The sequence below is a fragment of the Rhopalosiphum maidis genome, chromosome 2 (assembly GCF_003676215.2).
Source record: "Rhopalosiphum maidis isolate BTI-1 chromosome 2, ASM367621v3, whole genome shotgun sequence".
NCBI lineage: Eukaryota > Metazoa > Arthropoda > Insecta > Hemiptera > Aphididae > Rhopalosiphum > Rhopalosiphum maidis.
In genome coordinates this window covers 92,630,689-92,648,435 of record NC_040878.1, presented here as the reverse complement: position 1 = coordinate 92,648,435, position 17,747 = coordinate 92,630,689, and the positions used below count along the sequence as shown (strand labels likewise).

Sequence of the window (17,747 nt, the reverse complement as noted above, 5' to 3'; positions counted from 1 at the left end):
CAAGTGTAAAAATTATTTACTTGTGTTTAAGATTTTTATTGTGAAAAATAAAAATATTTTAAACAGTACAGTTTTCTTCAGATATTATTTATTATTATTTTTATTAGATTTACCATTTAAAATTTCACTTTATCATAGTCAATTACTAAATATTACTTAATATTTTATCTAACACATCATAACACAAATATGTAAAATATAAATAACTATTCAAAGATAAAAAAATGTATATATTCAGTTATTTTAAAATGTATTTCATTATACTTGTGAATTGTATATATGTTAAATGGTTTTTATGCAGCATAATGATAACCATATACTTTGCAGTATTTAACATACAAAGATCAAAAGCTGTCCAAGTATGTTGCTGCTTTGATGTTAAGTTATAAATATTTATTTATTAAGTATAAACAAATAATTATATTTTGGTAGGTCCATAGTACAGTTGTAAATTAAATATATTTAATAGCTAATATTTGATATAGGATACATAATAAGAATAACAATTTTATAAAGCAAGTACAAGTTTTAAGGTGCTAATGTGAATATGATGAATATATTTAATGCACTTCATTTATTATTAAATAGATTTTGATGTATATTGAAATGAACAATTACATCCTGTACAAAAACTAATTTGATGATAATATATTAATACGGTGAAACCTAAAATTATTAAATAATAATATAAATTATTGTAATTCTTGCATTGTGACTTTTATAGATTCTTTGTTTGATACATATATAATATATTTTTCAGAAATGTATAATCTAATCTATGAAGCAATTTATAATATTATATTATATTTTATATGGATTCACTTAAAATTATTGGAGTTATAATCAATTTAGAATTGCAAAAAGTCATTTGTCATATTATTCTTGATTTTCCGTGTTATTTGCTTGAAAACAGTTTCTAAAGTAAAGATTACTATGTGTCTCTGCTGGATACTACATAGATAGAAAAATGAACATCGCACTTAAAGAAGTAATTTTAAATACAATTATAATACATTTTTTTAGAGAAAATATCAAAAAATTAAATGTGTTTAAGAAAATAAACTAAAATACTAAATTTAATTAAATATTTAAAATTGTTGAGCAAATTTAGATGTACTCAAAAAATTATTTTGAATACAATGGTTTATTAAAATATACTTACAAATTTGAAACATCAATTAAGTTTGAATAGCATAGGATAATGTAAAAATTAGAACTCATAATAGGAAGCCGTTTCTATATGGGAGAGTTTTAAAATTTACATTTTTATTATTAACACAGCTCTAAATGCTTGAAATAATAGTAAAAAAAATAATAATAATTTACTATATGGCAAATAAAAATAATAAGTGAACACTTGTATCAAGGTAAGAGGGAATTTCAATCGCCGTTTAGAATATACCTCCAGTAGGTATACATCTAAAAAAGGTCGGCGTACGTTGATTCATTAGTTTTACCATTTCGCGTTTCTTTTTTTTTATTAACACAATAAAAAATTCTAGACAGATATACTCCCTTCAGTATTACAACATTACAGCAGTATTTTTAGACAGAATAAATACAACGCCCTCTATGCTGAAGCAAAAAGTAATGATATCACCATCAAAAATCTTATACTTCAAAAAAAAGACCACAAAAAGTCAGCCTATCAAAGTAGGGATATCTGCATGACTACATATTTGTCGAGTTTGTCTTAAGCCTTATTAAAAAGACATAGAAAAATAGGTACAAGATTGTACTTGGGTATCTATGTTTGGTGATTGGCTTAAATTAAATTATAACGCAACCAGGTAAATTGTTCAAGTAGATTAATTTTCAGTTATTATTATGTTCTTAAATAATTATTAGTGTCAATTTCAAAATATTATGAAACTTTGCTGTATAAAGATTATAAATGGTATTTAAAATAGGTATTATTAATTATAATAAAGCGAGTGATGAGTATTTTTAAATTACCTATCCTTTTTTTACACACGTTAAACTTGCTAAAAATTAACATACAATATGCAGACACTAATTTTTGAACTAGGTAAAGGTAATGAAGCTAAACATGAACTGCTGAACGTAAACTTGCTATGTTACCTACATATTTGTTAGATGGAAACAACAAATTTGAGCGTAGCGCCATCTTAAAACGATTTGACTCTAAATCTTAATCACCGCACAGTGTTTTTTTTTTTGTTAACAAGTAATAACATTAGAAATATTTTCTATAAAATGATTTTTAGTTTAATAATGAATTCTTAGCCCACTGGCGCCATCGATTGGTTATATTAATTATTTATTCCGTAATAATAGCAAATGTTTTTTGTTTGCGTTATGAACTTTTTTTGGCCATATTGTATTAAACATCGTTTGATATAATGATGAATATTAAGACAATAAAGATTAATATAGATTAATGAAATTAGCAATTATTAAATTTAGTTGTAAATATTAATTCTTATAAGCTAGCAAATGTTGCTTTATCATTTTATGTCATATGTATCATACATTTATACTTACTTGGGTGCAACTGGTGCAAGCCCGTTCTTGTTTTGAATAAAAATAAAATGTACAAAATAATATTATTTTCGTATGACGTATCTCCATAGTTATCGATTCATATTGAATGGTAATCATCAACTAATATATTATATATTTTATTTGATCTTCAAAATATTAAAGCTATTCATGGTTATATTCATTATGGAATACATCTCAGGGTGATTAATATTTTTATTTAGGAACCAGGTATTTTATATGACGTATTTATTTTTTTTATATTATACGAGTTTTATTCTTATTTATGTCAAGTAAAATATATCTTTTAATTTACAATTTAAATAAGTGTTACCGTTAAGTATTTACTTTGCCAGTTTAAAGATAAATGAGTAATAATTGTTTAGTTACGAAGCAAGGAATGCGTTTTTAATATTTATTTAGTAGGTATTTAAAATTCACTTCACTCATTGATTTAATGAGATTTATAGCAAAACATAAATATCATTCAGGGACCTATGTAAAACCCATTAAGAAAATAACATTCCATTTGGTCAATAAGTAGCATAGAACACTGTGCCAATGTCGCATATTTTTTATGAACATATTTTACGTTTAAATCAAATACAAGGTAATTGTACATCCTTGAATAATATAATTTGTACAATGAGTATACAACTATGGGGTAAACAGCAGGAGTTATACCTTATTAATATTGTTTCTTATGAATTTTCGAAGTATAAGATAGAAAACGTTTCTCATAGTTAAAAATTGAAACTATTCCAATGACAAAATATTCTCAACCTTGCTAGTAAAAAAATTATATTATTACAATTTTGATTAATTGGTCCAGTTTAAATTTGAAATATCATCTGTTGTGTACGTCAATTCATTTTTAGACGTAAGTCTATTCTATACCAATATACTCATACATATGCGATGCAACTACCTGTAACAAATTAGACATACATCAATTTAATACATAATATATTTATATGGGTAGACACAGCTCAGTAGATAGTAGTTGTATGTTGTCCATAATGAATATGATAAATTCCTTTGGATACACAATATACACACAAAAATATACGACCGAGAAAAAAAATGTGAGTAACTATTCAAGAATAGGTATATTATAAACATTTATGTTTGACTGCAGAAATGTTAAGTATGAAAAATATTAAATTCTGGTGGGACACACTTTTTTATTTTATAACACTCCGTCTTCCCACATATTCGCGCGTATGAGTTATGAAAAGATAGCTTTTTTTTACTTTTTGTGTATAATTTACAATTGTTTTGTTTCAGTTAATCATTATATTTAGTTGATAGTTCTTTATTTATTTTTCATGACTTACAGGCGCGGATACAAGGGGGTGGTTAAAGGTTATGGAGGCTGAAGCCTCTCTTAGCCCAAAGATTAGACGTACCTAAGAACGATGTAAAAATCGACGTATGCAACGAATAAGGCAGTAACTGCATCTTATTGTATAGAGCGTCTTCGGCTGATTTATGCTACACTATAAATGTTGTTGGAAATCATTATGAACTATGCACAGATATATAAAAATACGTACGTATAAACTATAAACATATAGTACCGAACTTAAGGGTCTCGGGTCCCAAGGCAGCTATTAAAGAAGGAGCTTTTTAAAAATATATTAATAAAAACTTGCTTTTAATTTGTTGCTTTTAAAACTGTATAAGATGTGGTTTTGATACACATTATCATTTTATACATCCGTAACAATATAGTGTAACATATTATTAATTTTAAAGTTACTGCCTACTTCATATAATAATATTCTAATAAAAGCCTATTTCTATCTAAGCATTAAAAAAATAATAATAATATTTTATACACGAAATACTTCTCCATGTTAATACATTTTTATCGGCATTTTTTTTGGTACTTGGAATTTTTTTCATCTTTAATTTCTAGATCCACGCCTGTAATACTATGTTTTTATTCTATATTTCCTTTATACAAAATCTAACAATATTTTGTTATATTTCGTAATACTTTTGGTGTCTTAGTCTCTCAGGCGCGTAATTCAGGGGGAGCGATAGGAGCGATCACCCTCCCCCAAAATAAGCACCTATTTACGTGCCTGTAGACTCTTAGCTTATCTTTTACATGGACGTCCACTTCAAATCATAAATAATTACTAGAATGTATTATATTTGCAATATATTTTAAAGATTTTTATACATTTGTTTTAATAAAAGTTTGAATAAATGTTAGTATATTTTACTATCTTTGGATATTGTTTTTTTTTAGAATAAAAATACATTATACGCTTTAGCATTTCTTTGACTCTTATCTATACGTTTTCTGCATACATATATACTGTATATATATATTATATATATAGTGAGTATAGTGAGTATATATTGTTAATATTTATAATATTCCGCGCACATATATTTTTGACGGCGTAATAAAACTTGGAAGCATGTTTGTTTATTGAAAAATTACAATTAAAAAAAAAAAAAAACAGATGCTTATGTTTATACCTATATTTAACATAATTGGCACTTATCTGCAGTATTGAATATTTCAATATTTGTGAATTTGAAAATAATGTTGTATATCACTGACGATTGGAAAGTTATTTAATAAAAAAGATTTTAACGATATTTTATTACATCATACACCAAACCAGTTTAAAGTATTATTTATTATTAAATTCAGGTAAACAATTTTCTGAATACCTATTATCGTTATATTTTATACATTACAATATAACATTTTAATTTGCATTGCTACATTAACAAGGATGTGTGGAATAAAAATTATCGAGTTTACAATTTTAGTTCCATTTGATTTGTTGAGGTGTGAATGACACAAAGACACACTCATAGATATTAAAAGTAAACGATTTTATTTATTTAACTATACAAATGTATAGGTAATTTGTAGATTTTTATTTCTAGTATATATACTTTTTTTAATTTATTTTACTAAAAAAATCAAAAATCAAAAAATCGAAAATGTTTGTAAATTAGTTAGGTAATGTTAAAATTATATTAATAGTTATTAATAAGTAATAAATAATAAAAAAATAATATTTAAAATAAATATTATTCATTACAAATTATTTTAAAATTTTAAAATGTCACTATAAAAATACTCTACATACATTGTATATTTTTATATAGAAATATAGAATCATCTGTTATCGTGCATTTATCCGTTTACGTTATAAGAAAGGTTTAGGTATGTATCATATTATGTACATATACAATATAAGATAATATTATGTATAAATGGATATCCTAAATAGCAGGGCATAGGCTATAGCACATATATTAGTTATTAATTTTTGTAGTAGGTAGGAAGTATAGGTACATATTTTAAATTCATTCATAAGCCTGAATAGTTAAAACTTAGTTCATAACATTTTAGTTGGCATTAATTATTAAACATATATAATATGATATACATTACCTAGATTATTTAATAATATTACTTTTTTGATTTGACTAATTGCGTTACAATGTGTGTTTTTGAGCTAATAATTAAAGCTTAAACATTTTTTTATAAATCTATAATATAATGATACTGTCTATACGATATCTGAGTCTATGGTAGAGTTGAAATATATAATTATAATTTTATTTTCAATTAAAATGTTTTTTATTTTCATTTCAAATTTTAGATATTAGATTACTTAGGTGTAAATGTTTTAAGCTTTTGCTCGAACTAAAATTATATAGAAATTTGCGTGGGTGTTTATTAAAAACTATAATACATGGGTTGGCTACATATTTATTTTTCACGCGCGAAATTCATTACTTTATCGTAATATATTATTTCGATTATTGAATTAATAACACTGTTTTATTTGATGTAGTCGATGTAGGTAAATTTAATTTATTTTAGCGTTTTACACTCTCTATAATCTATATAGTATATATGTATAACATGTAAAAGGCATAGTTTATTTCATATTAGCACCATAAGCGTGCGCACAGGGCCATGGCACACCCTGCGAGCCGTACCGAAATTTTTATACATAGTAATACGTGTTATAAACATAACGATTTTTGATTTAACAAAAATCATAAAGCATTAAATAGGTAGGTGAAAAATAACTGATACACAATGATAATAAATAATAATAAATTAAATGTCTTTAAAAATAAAATTGATAACATATTATGTCATATTGCGAAATTGTATTAAATTGTGTTGGCAATTACAATATTTCTTATTTAATTAAAAAAAAATATGTATCTGTTTTTAATCATATGAATGATTTATGCCTTAAATAGTGGGTGATTATGAGTAGGTAAATTAAAGTATGTAACATTTTAACTGTTTCTTCCATCAGGGTTCAGGTTTCTAAATATTTATTGACTTAGCCCACCCTGCCACAAATGTCTGCACGCGCCTATGATTAGCACGATTAGAGATTAAATATAGGGGTTGTGAGGTGCTAATATTTTATACTTAATTATAAGTCTATTAGAGTAGAGGGCTGTTTCATTAAATATTAAAATGTTGATGTATATTCTATTTATCTTACTGTTTTTTAGACTATATAAAATAGTAAATACATATTGGGTATCACTTTTTTATTTTTAAAAATAATTTAACATTATACACAAGCCCTAATTTTTTATATAGTAAATAGTAAATACAATTTAAAAATTAAAAAAAATGATTTTCTTACTTGAAATTTCTTACGCAAAAAGTGTGTGAATTACCTATACATCCAAATATTTATAATCAAAAAATTAAAAATCGACCAAAATACTTATCTGTGATTTACTCGTTACGTAAACAATTAAAGAATACAGAGATAATAAAATCATTGTGTTTTCTATAAATAAAATACTGATTTTATTGTTTTTGTTTATCGTATTATTATATAGGTAGCTTTAGTTTTTTCTACAGTCCTTGTTCACATTACGGTATTTCTAATTTCTATATAAAGCGCCGAGATCAATACAAATTATACATAAGCAGCGTACAACCGCATGTTTTCGTTTCCGTTGTCGTCGGTCGGTCCGGTATATTCGTATATAATATTATTATAATAATAGTGTAATATATTATGTTACTCGACATTAATATTTTATATTTTGCCGTGGAACGCATATAAAGACAAGACGTAGGTATCCACCTACGCAATAATTTTAATATAAAACAACACTATACGAAAAAAAAAACGGTCGTGTTGTGTGCGTTCGCCGCGGTAATACGACTCGTTGGTTTTTTTACATTATAACATCTACGCCGTACAGGAGATATTATACACGATAAAATAATATAATATTATATTCCGATGTGGCGTATACAGTGAAAAACAAACCTAACGAAAACGCGCGAGAAACATCTCAAATCCCAATCGTAGCGTTTCGCGTAGTAAACCGGTCGTAATACCTTCGAGTCGCGGGCGCGCATTTTCCCCTCGGACGACGACGACGACGACGACGACGACCTGCATTTTGACGCGATCAGCCGCAGATAGGCGGTACGTACCTCTATCGTATAATATAATACACATATTATACACATTAGCAAGCGCGTTTACAACAATATATAATGTTATTAGTATAATAATTTACTATTACGTGTACGAGACGGATGACTTGATTTGGTGGTGGAAGTTCTGCGGTCGCGCTCGATACACGTTTTACGTATTTATTATTATTAAATATTTTGTTTTTATTCACACACACACACACACACATATTATGTTATATATCATGTACGTGTGTGTACGCGCGCGCGCGTGTAATATTGTGTGCGTTTTTTTTCTCTCCTCGATGACCCGCGACCGCCGCCACCACAAAAACCTGTGTGTCTGCGCGTATTCGCTCAAGTCTGGTTTCTGTCGCGTTACGTGCAGCACGCGCGCTCGCCCAGGTATATTGTGTTGTAAGCTCGCGTCCGCCGTCGTTCCGTTTTGCACGTGTCGCGAGCGCCGCCGCCGGTCCGCTGCTGCAGGTGTGCCGGGCAGTAACGATACATCGTTTAAACGCATACTACACGCAGCATAGGTGCTGCACTTTTGGGACCGTCACGACACTGCACACAGCACGACATTGCACACAGCACGACAACCGCAATAACAGTAAATGGATTACCTATATATTATTCGTAATCGCGATGTCTTACAATATTAAAATAATATTATGTGTTTTTGCGCCGGCCGCGTACGCGAGGTGAAAACGTCGTACGTCCGCGCGACTACAGTACAGAGACGCCAAGACCGCGTTTACTGTCCGCGCAGACGGTATTGCGATCGTATTCCATCACGTCGCCCGCGGTAAGTCTGCGGTCCCGCGACAGTCGTTGACATTCGACCGTCATGCCGTCATAATATAATATTATAACAACCAGTCTATGTATGGTATTTGTCGGTGTTTCTTCGCGCGTCGAGTCGAATACGTTTATGTCGTGCAGGTCTGTTAAGAGCGATGTGCGGGAGTGCACACAGTCTCGGTCTGTCCGGATTGATCCGTGTCAACGCGTACACTCGACAAAAGTGATAAAAACAGTTTAGGGTTTGGGCAGTTGGGGTACCGTTTTAAAACGGACAAAAAATGATTTATTTAACTCTGGTCCTATTACACGTCTTATACCTTACAAAAAAGTACTACGAGTACACAAAACCATCAATGCAGGTTGGTTGGAAGCGCAGAGGAGGCATCGAAAGTGAGATTTGACCAATGACGAATATATCGCTTGAGGGATAGTTTAATTGGGTAAGGTACACAGGATTTACCAATCTTGCAGACCTATAGTGCGGTACAACAGCGAATTGGTGATGGTCAACGGAGGATGTATTTTTTTAGTGTTTTGAATATATATACAGTTTGTTCTATCGCGTTCTTCTTCGTACACATGCCTACATGTATTTGCTCAACGACTTCCTGAACATTCAAATTCGCCTAACTATAAACTTAACTATATTATTTGTGGAACTAAGTAATTAAAATCCTAATTGTAGTTCTCTTGTAAAAAATCATTTTTCCGAAATGGACATTAAAAAAATAAGTCATTTACGAGGAGATAAAGACGATGGAAGTGTTATAGTGTAATAGTGAATATTCAATACATTGATATCAAAATGTTATACCGGTGAGTTACCGTTGGTCGATCAAATGTCACACGATAAATCCGATTGGAAAAAAAAATTTATCTATGCAGTACTTCCTAGACGTCTTAAGACATCATATTTGATACTTCTATTTAACCTGATATTTGATCGTTGCAATAATACAAACCTCTAGATTATCCATTTTACAATTTTATATTATCAGTAAACAGTAGAGATTAATTAGGTAACACTCCTTTTTTTTAATGATCATTATATTTTTAATAAATAAGTACCTATTAATATTTCTAAAAATATGTTTTTTTTTAATTGAACGATTTACTTACAAAATTAAAAAAATATATCATATTACCTATTAACTGTATACTGTTTTTTAAAAAAATTTTCACTAGTCTTAAAATGTTACATATTTAAGTATAAACAATATTTAAAATTGTTTCAAATTACGAACTTTCGAACTAAATTTTACAAGCAATTATCATAATTTTGTTTTTAATAAGTTTGCATTAAATAAATGTACCTAATATTTTAGTCGTTGATTTATTATTTTTTAGTAAGAAATTCTTGATAAATTAGAAAAGTTGTACATTATTGAATAGTTTAAAAAAATTATATTAAAGTGTTGTGTACCATATGTATTTAGCTCTGTGTTTGTATACAAGCAGTTATATAAACTATCGAATAATATATACCTACGAGTACACTAGCGATTTAAATACAACAGTCACCTATTAAATTGAATAAAAACTAAAAATGATAAATTGTATCATTTTAACCAAAAAAGTATCCGTGATGTCATAAAAATAATTAAATAATATGTAATGTTTTGTAATTTATGTTCTGACATTTTATAAAATTACTGTAAATCAAAATAATATTTACTTATATCATACTTTAAAAATTAAAATTATATTTTGAACATGACATTAATAGAGCCTATAGTAAATGTATCGAGTATCGATTTTTTATAGTTACCTATAATAGTTGAATGGTATGAAATTTAATATTCATGATCATATAATTAAGCATTTAGAAATACTTTTGTCTCTTTTGTCACCGGCGTTGTCTAAAAATATACTTAATTGTGATGAATTAACAATAACAATATTTCATCTGAATCGTAATAAATAATAAGTAATCGAATTAATGTTAACTATTCCTTTTACAATTATTGATGCAGTTAAAACTGTACACGATTTACTTGTTTATCATACAATTTGTACCTACCACTTTACGGTGCTTATATAAAAAAAATAATAGTTAGAAAAATCATGTTTTAATAATTTTCGTTAAAAATATTAAAGTACGACACATCGTGGTCAGTCAAATATTCGGACTAGGTTTTAATGTTTTTTAGTAACGTTTGAATAATTATGTAGTATCGTCTAAAATATTAAGTTAGTTCACGAATCACGATAGTCGATAAGTCCCCCGGCCCCCGCATCATACCGTCGCAGCTTACAAGACGTAACAGTGACAAAGAAGACAGGTGTTGTACAACACCGTACTCCGAGTTCAAGACATTCATAATAATTAATTGCTACTTTGGGTATTTGACTAACATAGTTAGTTTTCTTTACGATATTTGTAGACATTTGATTGATATTTTCGACTAAGAATTATGTCTAATGTAAAACCAATATACTTAAGATCTTTAACCACCCGAAATGGATTAACATAACTGTGGAGTATTGTAATATATTATATTCTAAAAGTAAATTGGAGCAACTGGTGAATACTTATTTATTAATTTATTACCTAATATATTTTGTACACAAATATTCGATATGTACTGCATTAAAACTTTTTATGGTTCATTAGTTTGTCGATCACGTGCGTCTCAGCTGAGGATTACCTCCAGGCCAATGAATATAAATGTCTCACATTTCGTGCTCTAAACCAATATAACGATAATAAAAATTAGTGAAAGCTTGGAGCTTAGGACTGGTTTCAAAATTACTTTTGAAAAATTATTAATGAAAATGATATCGGTATAGAAATCAAAACCGGTAGGTACTAAAAATCGAAAATAAATTAAACAGTTAAAGAATATGAAATCTAAAATTGAAACTACCATTTCTATTAAAAATACCGGTATATCTAATATATATAATATTTAAAATTGAAAAAAATTAATAATTTGATAAACAAATCTACAATGTTCACTGTTGGACATCATCCAATTTCCTCTCCCGTCGATTGTATTGTACTTATTGTTATTATAATAAAATGTAATATACTGATTATAGGTATTCTATAAATATGCGATATTGTGTTTTGTACTGACATTATATAAAAAATAATATATTAAATATCAATAATATTGTATTTTATTTGAATGTGCACCAGTTGTATGACGATAAAAATAGCCAATAAATATCTGTAGCATATTTTCAGGGGATGACAGTAGAGAGATATAAATTCCATTCATACATTTTTTGTTTGGTTTTATGGTAGTTATTTGACCTATTTCTAAAAATAAGTTTCTATTAAATATGATATAGGTGTTTATATTGCTTGATGAAGATAAAAAGAGAAATCGAGATTTAAAGTCAAACGACCAAGCTTACTAATAAATATAGTTTTTGTTTAATAAATTTCAAACATAGGTATACATAGGTATGTTTTAATTTAAGTATATCTATACTATTATAATTTATAAACATTAAAGGAACAGTTTATTTATGAAAATATAAAATTAATATTGTCTATAGGCTTAGGATTTTGAATAAGATTAGTCACATCACCTACTAAAAAAATTAAATTTTTTAACTTTTGATGGTTTGACGGTACGGTGATATATTTTATTTATTATTAACAAATTTTTCTTTACATTGGGTTTTAACAAAAAAACGTTTTTGTAAGTTTAAATGGATATTGCTGTTTTTTTCGTGATAGTATTTATAAAAAATTATATTGTAACAAACCCTGAAACCCTTGTACTCACACGGCCGGTGCGCGCGCTCCTCAGGTGGGTCCATACGAGAGCACGCACAAGCTGAGCATGTTTGCTCACCCCGTGCGTCACACAAATTTACATCGTTTGGACGATATTCTGAGCACGTGCGAATATTCGCGACGCACGGCGAACGCGATCCAATTGTCGTCGGTAAATTCTAATTGCTCAAAGACTTAATTGTCGGACACACTGTTCCGTTTGGACGGAAAAAGTTGACCTGCGCAACATTTATGCGTGCTACTATGTTAACTACTTAAACTTAGTTTTTTTAATTAAATTTTTTTTACAAAATAAGTAAATTAATGAAGTGGTGCAACGATAAATGCATTCAGTTGATTCATGAGTATCAACAATAAGAAGTGTTGTGGAACCCAAAACATGTATTTTATTTTTCAAAAACAAAAAAACAAGATGCGTGGGAAAAAATTTCGAAACAATTAAATAAAAGTTCCGAAGAAATTAAAAAACAAGCGTTGAGCTTATTAAGATCTTTTCGCCGAGAAAAGGCAAAAGGGAAGAAGACCATGGGGACTGGTACAGGTATGTTAAATAATATTATGTTAATATTGCATGATTAAAATTTAAAATTCTATTGATTTAAAACACTTCATTAGTATATAAGTAGATAAGTATATTTGCGTGATAATCAATAATAATACTAAATAAAATATATAATTTAATATAATAATAGGTTTCTGCAGGAGAGATAAATAAGTAGGCTTTTTTTCCTCTTTAGTTGCTGTACAGGGACCTTATAAAATTATAACTATGATGTTTTGTGTACGCTGAAACCAATTGAAATTATTATTAATTATTATTTAAATTAGCATTTTTAACGAAGAATAAAATTCCATTTTAAGTTGAAAACACAAAAATGTGTCATACACAATAGGTACTATTTGCATCACAAATTAGTATCAATATTTATAGATTTGTTTTATTGATTTATTCCTGTACTGTATATTAATAAATTCTTGATTGCCCCGCGCTATGCCGCAAATAATATTTCCGTATTTTAAAATAACAAACTCAGAAAGAAGTATAAATAATAATAGATTAAATTGTCGAGCTGTCATTGAAGACTTGTAGATAACTTACAGAAATAACTAATGACAAACAAGTGGTTAACAACTATTCTATATTTTATAAAATTAAAAGCAATACAAACTATTAGTTAAATATTAATATTAATTATAATATAAACCAGATGACATAATGATCTAAATAAGATAATTTATACAAAACAAAGTTTTATGATTTTTATTAATTAATTATCAAAAGTTATAATTTAAAATAACGTATAAGGTAATACGAATTGGATCATCGAATATACATTGTACTTACTAATATATATGTAGATATATATTTTAAATATTCATAATGTGAAATCGTACTTTTTCTGAATTTACAATTTACACAGAAGTATAAATATTAATTAATTGTTTATAATTTAGGACGAAAAGACGTTTATACTTCAAAGTGGTTTGCCTTTGAGGCTTTTCAGTTTTTGTTAGACCGAGATGATTTTCGGCCAACTCTTAATACAGATAACGTGAGTACTAATAATTAACAAGTTCAAATAATTTATATTTTTATAAGTTATAGATACGTAAATTATTAATAGTTATACACTTATACCTACTAAATTATGACATATTGAATCACAAATAATATGTATAAACATTATATTTATGCGTAGTTATTTTGCCAAGGTAATGCTCCGTTTTCAATAAAATATGTTGCAAACTTGTCTCTTATTTCTTATGCTGTAATTTTAGATTTATGAGGAATATTTCTAAGGGGCTGTAATGGTTGGTCATTTTGTCTCCAATGTCCTTCTATTAAACGCCCGCCGTCCTCACTATCAAAACAACCTAAAGGAGTATAAGTGTTTCGAGAAAAACTACTTTTTCTTAAAAAATTATGTAAATAAACAATAGTCATCACAACAATTTCTGCTTTTTCTGGCTCCAACAATAACGGTTTACGTAAAATACAAAAAATTGAGGAACAAATTCCAAAAACATTTTCAACTACTCTTCTACATCTGCTTAAACGATAGTTAAAAATTCTCTCTTTTGATTGCATAGAATGGGTGCCAGAAAAAGGTATCATTATTATTTCAGTTAATGGAAATGCTTTGTCAGCTACAAACACAAATGGTGTGTGTATATTTCTTTGAGGTAACGGCAGTGCTTGTGGTATATCTAAACTATTATTTACAATTTTTTTATAGAGATCGCAGTTTTTGAATACACCACCATCGGAAATCCTACTTTGGCAACCTACGTTTGCATAAATAAAATTATAATTCGCGTCAACAAGCGCGAACAGAACAATACTAAAAAAAGATTTGTAATTATAATATTCGGTATCACTTTTAATCGGGCTTTGCAAAATTATATGCTTCCCATCCATTGATCCTAAATAATGAAGAAAATTCCATTGCTTATCAAATTGATCTGCTACATCAGTCCATTCACTGGGATAAGAAGGCATATATATACAAAAATATATATTCAAATACTTTTATGGCTAACGTAATCAATAAATTTTATCTTATATTTTTATTTTTGCAAATATTTACATGTAGTTATTTACACTGATTTAAGTGTAGTTTTACTGAATTTAAACCTATAGACAATTTCAAAAAATTGTATAAAGCCAAAATTTATAAAAATTTTTAATTTTGTCAAAACATATTCGTAATAGTATAAAATAATCTGAAACAAATTACTAAAGTACCTAATATATTTATATGGTATACAAATATTAAAGTTATAATTTATTAATATTAGTTAGTTATTCATATGGTCTATAGGTAACTTATAGGTAATATGAGTTATGAGTTATGATCCTATACTGATCTTATATGAACCTATACTTATGATATGCCAATAATGGTATCGATCATCGATGTACTGTATTGTATATACGAGTATATTAATTATATTTATACTAATATTATCTTAGTGTTATTAATAATAAGTTATCATATCTTACAATAAAATAATCCTTTTTATTTGTTTAAATAAAATAATATATAATAATAAATAATTTAAATCTTAACTTGGACTGCGTATTAATATAATATATTTTATTTTAGGAAGATGTTTTAAACGAGTCAGAAATGATGCTTGACGTTGATAACGAAAGCTTATCAGAATGTGAGTCAATTCAACAAGCACATGAAATTGACTCAGAATCGTTCTCTATTCTTGTACAACCGCCAAATAAAAGAAAAAAAAACAGATATCGGATAAATGCATAGAGGAAGCTATTGAAATTTTAAAACGACCTTATCCAACTCTCACTACACCTGATGAATGGTCAGTTTATGGGCAGCATCTTGAAAATAAACTTCGCAAATATACCCCGCACACAAGTTCCATTTTCCAACATTATTTTAATAACATATTGTTTGAAGCCGACATGGGAAAATATGACATGGATAATCGCCATAATATAGTTCAACAACCTCAATATTCAAACTTCCATACCTACTCAACACCATCTGCGACATTTTCTCAAAGCTCTCCATTGTCATCCGCAGCATCTCCATATCATTACACGTCCGCCACTTCATTGTCTCCAAATGAACCACTTCATGAGTTTCTTTCGCCAATATCTCAAGCTCATGTTACAGCAGAACCATATAACAACGGTGCTGAAACTCGGCCAAACTCACTTTGTTAACATTATTTTTTATTTTATTTTAAAAATACTATGAAAAGGATTTTCATACATTTTGCTGATTTTTTGTTTATTCAATATTATAAAGTTATAATATGTTTTTATTTTAATAATTTTATTTTTCTCTGTTTGATAAAAGAATATAATATAATTTTGATTATTATATAATTAAAATACTTTTTCACTATACTTATTGTGTGTTTTTATTTAGAACTACCTAATTATTTTAATTTTTATACTACCTTAACATATGTCTTCAGAACTTCTATAAATGCTTGACAAACTTCTGGTACTATGAGTGATATAAGTTGTTTTGATATCAAAAACGTATATTGAAGACTAGTATAAGAGTCTCCTGTAGCAAGGAATCTTAATGTAACTGCTAATCTTTTATCAACTGAAACTGCGTTTCTCATAGTAGTGTCTTTTTTCATAATTTTTGGTCCAATTTTGCACAGCAAAAATTCAAAGTCCTCTGACGCCATACAAATACAATTTTTAAATTGTCCAATAGTTTTATCGAATTGTAAATGATCCATTAAATTGGGTCTAGCTTCTCGTTGTCTATACAAGTGAGTGATTCATCATCTTCTATCTTGTCAACTTGTTTTTTTTTTGTTTTTTTTTAAATAGAATGTAAAATTATTAACGCGGCACTTTTAAGTTTACGCTCATGTTCAAATAAAATTAAATTATTTTCTTGAATAGACATGATTTAAGTAGTAATTAAACTATTTTTCTGTGAACAATGTCAACGTTATGCTCGCCGAACAACAACTAAAAATCTGGAACGCGAATTTGATGCGCAAATATTAAGTTGTGCGAGGCAACGTCCAAACAGAGCACACACAAGCATTCGTGTTCGCACAGGGTGAGCACACATGCTCAGCTTGTGCGTGCTCTCGTGTGGACGCACCTTAAATACGACACGCGCCGCACAAGCGCACCAACGCTTATACGCACCGTGGAGCGTGTTTACAATAACAATACCGAATAACGATATGTATACAATATAATATTATTATAATATAATATAATATAACATCGGTTTTTTTCGTTGTTGTCGGTTTATTATTTATAACTCGCGAGTCCTTGATTTCCTGCGAGCACACGCGGAGTACGTTCCTTGAACTAAATTTTCTCGCACGCATAGGTAATACATGGACACGGTATACCTAGGTAACCTATACAATACTTATTATGTTTATCATACATGTGTGTGATTATGTACGCATGGCGCATAGGTGTAAGTACGTACGTGTGTGTACAGTCGACCGTCACTCCTATACCCTCGGCGTCATCAACTGCTGACGATCGCGACCGGTGTCGGTTTTGCGCGCCGCCACGCCGATATAATAAATATATTGTAATTTGTCGATAAATAATAATAATATTATTATTATTATTATCATGAAAGCAATAATAATGATATAAATTATAATATCATAATCGTGCGCGAGTTTTTTACACCCACAATTATTATTATTATCGATCGCATATCATCCGCGACTATCATTCCGGTCGGTATTTATTTACCGTTG

The 17,747-nt window shown here is 28.3% G+C and overlaps 1 protein-coding gene and 1 pseudogene across 2 annotated transcripts; one reads left to right on the top strand and one right to left on the bottom strand.

The window, feature by feature from the left end:
* Positions 1-3,318: 3,318 nt before the first annotated feature.
* Positions 3,319-17,082, bottom strand: LOC113554362. 2 transcript variants are annotated; one of them, XM_026958173.1, is made up of 2 exons: positions 16,449-17,082; positions 3,319-3,430 (listed from the first exon to the last, which is right to left on the bottom strand). In XM_026958173.1, the coding sequence occupies exons 1-2, from the start codon at positions 16,743-16,745 to the stop codon at positions 3,389-3,391; spliced, it is 339 nt and encodes a 112-aa protein (XP_026813974.1). In that variant the 5' UTR covers positions 16,746-17,082; the 3' UTR covers positions 3,319-3,388. The 2 variants fall into 2 exon arrangements, with proteins under 2 accessions (XP_026813974.1, XP_026813973.1); XM_026958172.1 differs by lacking the exon at positions 3,319-3,430 and adding an exon at positions 10,512-11,448.
* Positions 12,379-16,310, top strand: LOC113554361 (annotated as a pseudogene).
* Positions 17,083-17,747: the final 665 nt, after the last annotated feature.

Coding starts and splice junctions, on each gene's coding strand:
- LOC113554362 (XM_026958172.1), bottom strand. CDS start 16,745: ATGGATCATTTACAATTCGATAAAACTATTGGACAATTTAAAAATTGT. Junction 11,449..16,448: donor TTCTGAAGACATATGTTAAG/GTAGTATAAAAA, acceptor ATATTGGTTTAG/AGCACGAAATGTGAGACATT.